The sequence below is a fragment of the Primulina tabacum genome, chromosome 18 (genome assembly GCF_025594145.1).
Source record: "Primulina tabacum isolate GXHZ01 chromosome 18, ASM2559414v2, whole genome shotgun sequence".
Taxonomy (NCBI): domain Eukaryota; kingdom Viridiplantae; phylum Streptophyta; class Magnoliopsida; order Lamiales; family Gesneriaceae; genus Primulina; species Primulina tabacum.
Window position 1 is genome coordinate 23,988,245 of NC_134567.1, and position 6,590 is coordinate 23,994,834.

At 34.8% G+C, this 6,590-nt stretch overlaps 1 protein-coding gene across 2 annotated transcripts; it reads left to right on the plus strand.

The window, feature by feature from the left end:
• Window positions 1-1,749: 1,749 nt before the first annotated feature.
• LOC142533223 (aluminum-activated malate transporter 6-like) lies at window positions 1,750-3,683 on the plus strand. Of its 2 annotated transcripts, none has more exons than XM_075639909.1 (5): window positions 1,750-1,878; window positions 2,135-2,404; window positions 2,490-2,626; window positions 2,712-2,857; window positions 2,955-3,683. In XM_075639909.1, exons 1-5 carry the CDS (start codon window positions 1,794-1,796, stop codon window positions 3,628-3,630), a joined length of 1,314 nt encoding a protein of 437 aa, XP_075496024.1. In that variant the 5' UTR covers window positions 1,750-1,793; the 3' UTR covers window positions 3,631-3,683. The 2 variants fall into 2 exon arrangements, with proteins under 2 accessions (XP_075496024.1, XP_075496025.1); XM_075639910.1 differs by having other exon boundaries at window positions 2,712-2,798; window positions 2,968-3,683.
• The last annotated feature ends 2,907 nt before the right edge of the window (window positions 3,684-6,590 follow it).

Below are 6,590 nucleotides of genomic sequence, written 5' to 3' on the forward strand. Positions count from 1 at the left end.
TAAACGCCTAGCAGCATCGCTTACATGATTCCATAGGTATCAAATGATAGTGCCTGCAAGAACCATTCAATTATGGTTAGCGTACAGTACGGTCCCTTCAACTCATATATCTCGACCGATTCGACAACCATTGGTTTATCGAGAGTTGTCAATGAATCGATACTATGTGTCATGTCGTAGTTGCATCGATGGTGTAATCTATGAAACCCCTTTCATAATTACCATCATACTCTGATCAGAGATTTCAACCTACATACATATGAGAACACATAGGATATCCATACCCGAAGGTAAGCAGTGAATCCCCGACTACAATGCATCGACTCCTATATGTTTCGACAGAACACCCAACTTGCCACCTGATGACCGCATGGGAGTCGGTAAACAAGTCAAAGTGTAATTCTAGCAAATAGAGTCTCAATATTGTCCCGGGTCATAAGGACTAATGGTGTACAACCATAAACTAGGACTTTTCCACTCGATAAGTGAGAACCACTTGGAAAGTCCTTTATGGAGGGTTGTTCAGTGCACTCTACCAGGAGCACCTATCTACATGCTCGGACATCACAATGTCCCCTACCAATGAAACATGGTACTCACATCGTAGATACTAGTCTCGAACTCGAGCGGCCTATATCCTTCTTAGCGGCGGCTGAATCGACTAGAAACTGTTTAGAATATACAGTATTCCAAATATGAGTTTCATGATACTCATCATATGAGCATCTCATATTCTTTATACTATTTGTATATTCAAGGGCTTTATCTATGCAACTAGCATGGGTATATAGATAAAGATGTGCCAAAATAATAATTTCAAATATTATTAAAATAAAGATTGTTTATACATAGAGTTTCATTGTGAACACTCGGCCAACACTTGGCTCGACGGGCACCTATTCTAACAGAAGCAAGCACATCGACATTAAGTATTTAGCCATACGAGAACGTGTTAAAGATAAAACCATGGTTATCGAGCACATTAGCACTGAATTGATGATTGCAGATCCTTTGACTAAAGGCATGCCACCATTGAAATTCAAGGATCATACAGAACGAATGGGACTTGGTTCTTTTATGTAATTTTGTTGTAAAAAACAAAATTAATGAAACTCATTAAGTTATGTTATTTTTCATATTCAGTTATGTACATATTCAGTTATCATGAAAAATATCAATAAAGTTGGACCTCGAATAAACATAGGATTTATTCATTAAGTTATTTGAGAGATATAATACATTGTGATACATGGAAGATAATAATCGTTTTTAGATGACTTATCGCCATGGTTCATGTATTTTAATTTCTCCTATGATAAATGAGATATACGGGTCAAGTGGGAGAATGTAAGAAAATTGTGACCCGTAAAATAAACGTGTTGAAAATGACGACGGTCATTGCCAACAATTGTTGAAAAAATTTGTACACGGCAGCCTCAAATTTTGAAAATTGAGATGCGTATACAAATTTGGTTTGAATCTCGAGCTCCCAAAACACTCGGTGATGGTATGAGTGTGCCTATAAATACCGAAGGCATTGAGGTCCCTAAACACACAATCTCATACAGAAAATACATCATCTAAAGGAGTGTTGAAGTGTTTAGAAGGCTTCAATCGAAAAGAAATCAGAAAGCTTCAACAAATTTTCAATGGCCGAAGGTAACACTCGATTTAAGCTTCCGCATATATTTTTTCATGTTCATGTATACGTAAAAAACATGATTTTGAGAAAAATCTGTAACACAACATTCATAAAAGGATTCAACCGTAGTTTAGGGACGTTCTGTGCTGGAATGCTTGCCTTTCTCTTCGCTAGGTTGTCCCTCCTAGCCAGGAAGGGGGAAAAAGCCGTAGTCATCATAAGTTTTTTTATAACTGGTTTGTACATCCCAATTACCGTTTGCTTTTTAGTTTCTACAGAACATAGGATGTTTGTCATATCGAGTTTCACCAAAAGTTATAGTTGATATTAAGTTATTAACGTTACAGCTCGAAATTTAAACCATACCACAACCTATCTACTGTTTTGCCATATATACTCTCTAACAGGACAGCATGTCTACGACTATGATATGAACCTTTGGGGCATCGATTGAACCAACAATATCTGATGCATAGCTTCGTGATCTAACAGGCACTACCGCATCATACTTGAAACTCTACCCTACTATGGAGCCATACAAGTATGGATACCGGGCATTTGTTCTCACGTTTTGCGTAATTATGGTAGCTGGGAACAGAACCAGAGAATATACAGAGGCGATTGTGACTCGACTTCTTCTTATAGCAGTTGGTGCTTGTATCTGCTTTGTCATAAATATTTGCATCTACCCCATTTGGTCTGGGGAGGATCTTCATCGCTTGGTTTTGATTAATTTCATAGAGCTTGCAAACTCTTTAGAAGGTTACAATATCTACTCAAATGTCAATTTAACACTCTTTTAAAACAAAACTTAAATTTTCTTTTAACTGAGTTTCAATTTTTATAGGTTGTGTGAATGGCTACCTCAAAAGTGTCTATTTGAACAGAAACTCGAGTAGATTCATGACTCAACAAGCCTCAAGCAATCAACTTTACCTCGGCTATAAGTCCGTGATAGAATCTGCAAACCGAGAGAACACATTGGTAATGCGAAATTTTACAGATTATTCTACACTGCACAAACATGAAATCTTCTTCATAGTTTAAATCTACATCCTTTTTCGAGCAGTTGAATTTTTCTCTTTGGGAGCCGCCTCATGGACGTTACAAAAGGCACCCGCATCCATGGAGAACTTATGTGAAAGTAAGTGGTGCGGTCAGGCATTGTGCTTATGTCGTAATGGCACTCCATGGCTGCATTCTATCAGAAATACAGGCAATATACAAATTACAATACTATTTTACCACGTTTTAATACAATGTCTCGTGTCTTCAGATCGATCAGAAAGTGTATTGATGCGAATTTCTTGCCGGCACAACATGAGAAGAGGCATGTTTTTCGAAGCCAACTTCAAAGAGTTGGTGCAGAGGGGGCAAAGGTCCTGCTTGAGCTTGGAAATAAACTAGAAAAAATGGAAAAACTATGCCCGCAAGACAATATTCTGAAACAAGTGCACGAGGCAGGCGAGCAGTTACAGAAGAAAATAGATCAAAGATCATTTCTTCTGATCAATTCAGAGAGCTGGGAAATCACAAGGGATCACACCAGAGAGCTAGAGGATCCCGACAATCTTCCAAGTGATAAAAATGGAAACGAAAGTATGCATCTAAGCGTTAAATCTATAAGTGAAACTTCGACTTATGTAAAGTCGTCTCTCTTCTCGGTTGCCACCCGTTTGCCAAACAAGGATTTCCCAAAGCACAAGCTAAGAAAACATGCGCCATGGCCTTCTTGGACTGCATACGAAGGCGATGATTTCATCAAAGAAGACGAGGTCAAGACGTATCATAGCGCAAGTTCCTTGTCTTTGGCTACATTTGCATCGCTTTCGATTGAACTTGTTGCAAGATTGAAGAATGTGGTGGATGCATTTGAAGAATTAAGTGAAGAAGCACAGTTTAAAGATCCAAATATCATCGAGTTATCTGCAGTGAAAAGTTCAGGCGTTTGGGCTAGAGTTTTAAGGTGCTTTGGGTTGAAGATTTGAGTTGTTTCTCAAGAAAGTTTGGTGAAAATTTTACTGTTGAATCTTTACTTTTAGGAAGTCTGTTGTGCGTGGATTGAAGGGAGGCTATACTTCTAAAACTAAAGATTTTGAATCTGAAATCGATTGTCATAGTTCCGATCAAAGATTAGAATCGTACAAATCGTTTGGATACAATTTTCATTTTGGTTTACGATTGTTTTGGTTACTGGACAAAAATTTGTGTGAAACGGTCTCACGGGTCGTATTTTGTGAGATAGATCTTTTATTTGAATCATCCATGAAAAAATATTATTTTTTATGCTAACAGTATTACTTTTTATTGTGAATATCGGTAGGGTTGACTCGTCTCACAGATAAAGATTTGTGAGACAGTCTCACAAGAAACATACTCTTGATTACTGTTAGTATCGATCTAAACTCTCTCTATAACAATATATTAAAGATGTGGGTGACTTGATCGACTTTTTGTTTTTTGTTTTTTTAAAAAAATCTGTATAAACACACGAAACGTAAATACAAATAGAATATATCGGCACGCAATGCATGCAATGGGGTGCTGGTTTATTATTAATTCACACACAAACAAAAAAATGGTGTTGGGGGTTGGTGTAAAATCGTGAATTCCAACTACCCCAAATCAAATCACCAACCTTTCTTTACACTTTCTTCCTCATCTACAAATACGGACGCACTTTCATGCCACCAGTCCACTCATCTATCTTGATTTTAACTTGGTTTTCCTCTCTGAGAGCTCTACGCACGTTAAGTAATTGCTGCATTCGATACTGGAGAAAATGGAGAGCAACCAACAAATTTACCCTCTTCATACGTACTTTAATTTGAGGTTATTTATTTTTTAATTTCTCTTTATATATATACACATACACACGTATCTACGTATATGTCATACACTAACTACCATTTTTTTGATCAACTTTTGCAGGACAACACCCTTGTAGAACTTTATGGAACACTCATTTGAGCAAGATTTAGTTAGTAGCTAACGAGATAAAGGCACGAGGATTTTGGGATTTCAAATGACCTCGACCTCGTACCTTTATTATATTCTTTGTGAGAAAATTGATTCAGGTTCAATTTCACTAGGGTCGAATTTGAACTAATAGGGTATAGTCTATTAACTTCTTAATTGGCTGCGAAAAATAATCGATATACAAATGATACTGATCATGTAAATCATATTAGCACAACTTTGAGTAGTCGGCTCAAACCGAGAAGATAGTGGCAGTGAGGAATTGAACAATTTATCTTTTGGCAGATGTCTTTCATACCCTACCATCTCAACTACATTTTGGAGCAATATTATTCATATTTGAATTATGCTTAGATGGTTTTTATGCAGTCGATATAATTTAATCTTTAAATTTAGTCAACCCTAATATTCTAAGAGTACTTATTCACGTAGTGAACAAACTCTTTTTTTTTTTTTTTTGATTAAGTATTCCTGATTTATCATTAAAATTCAATTAAAATCTTTGAGACAAAATTAGTAATTGACGAAAACATGAAAGAAATAGCCCTCCTTAATTTCTAAAATTCTCCACCGTATCCAACGACTGGCGGCGACCTCGATTAATTAATTTTTTATTACGTGAACGATAATTTAGAAAATTTATTTATACTATATTTATTAATTTAAAACTTATTAAATACATGCGAAAATATATTAAACTGTGGATAAAGTTTCAAATTAATAATTCTTCTTCGAGATATATTATTTCATTTATTGAAACGTCTATTAAGTGGGATCATGTAGTGGGCTCTGTCTCCGCATGGTTTGGATGAATAAGATTCACACACATATGTGATTTTAAAAAAATTAGTGGTCCCATGTATGTGTGACTAAATTTGGGCCCTTGATTCTATCATGAGGGTAATGCCCCTACATAGGATGGAATCAACCGATGTAGTGGCTCTACTTTGTAACTATATGATATGCGTGCCATTAACATAGTAAATTATAATAACAAAAAGAATATTCCAGTGTTTACGATATGTGATAAAATTGATAAATTTATTTTGTGAAAAAAATTTAATAAAAAATAGTCATCTTAAATTATAGAAAAATGGCAATTTTGGTTATGTAATTTTGTCACTTTGCGATGCTCGTCTATATTATTAAATTTCAGTTTTAGTTATCAATCTACCATTTTTTGTATTTTTTCATTCGAAATATTGATGTTACACTATATACGTCAGGGCTGCATTGTTGTCACAACAACATTACATCGAAAAATTACTGAAATAAACACACAAAAACAAAGATAGCGGACTAAAATTGATTTGGCAATATAGATGACTAAAATTTCGAAGAGACCAACATAAAAAATCAAAAACAAATTTTCTTTAAATTATAATATATTATTACATATACATTTATATGTGAGCTATGTTGGTCCCACGTGCGGTAATTTGAGATAATAATATGAAAATAAAAAATAAATCGGACATCGAGATTTAAATGGAAAACCCCTAAAAATTATTAAGGTAAACACCACAGACATTTTAAGATGTACAACCACTCACTGTGTTTCCAAAGAGAACATACACTCTCTTAATATATGATAACAAAAAACCTCACAAATATTATAGAATTAAGCACTCAAATGTCATAAAATGAAAGAAAACTCGAAGAAGGGATGATTTCAGAATGAGGGGAGAGAGCTTTTGTAACGTCTCGAAAAATTTGAAGGTTCACGTAAATCACATGCATGCAAGTTATTAAATTTCTTTGTTATTTTATTAAATTGATTTAAAGCATTAAATGCGTGTTTATTTCATTAATTTGTGTTTTAAATCATGGTTTATTTAAAGTTAATGCATAATAGCTTTTAAGATGCATTTCGCGCTTAAACGAGGAACGGAGACTAGGGAATTATATGGAAAATTATTTCTATTACATGTTTAATTTGTATTAATTAATATAAGGTGTTTTAAGTGTA

Coding starts and splice junctions, on each gene's coding strand:
- LOC142533223 (XM_075639909.1), top strand. CDS start 1,794: ATGCTTGCCTTTCTCTTCGCTAGGTTGTCCCTCCTAGCCAGGAAGGGG. Junction 1,879..2,134: donor CATAAGTTTTTTTATAACTG/GTTTGTACATCC, acceptor GTGATCTAACAG/GCACTACCGCATCATACTTG. Junction 2,858..2,954: donor TGCATTCTATCAGAAATACA/GGCAATATACAA, acceptor GAATTTCTTGCC/GGCACAACATGAGAAGAGGC.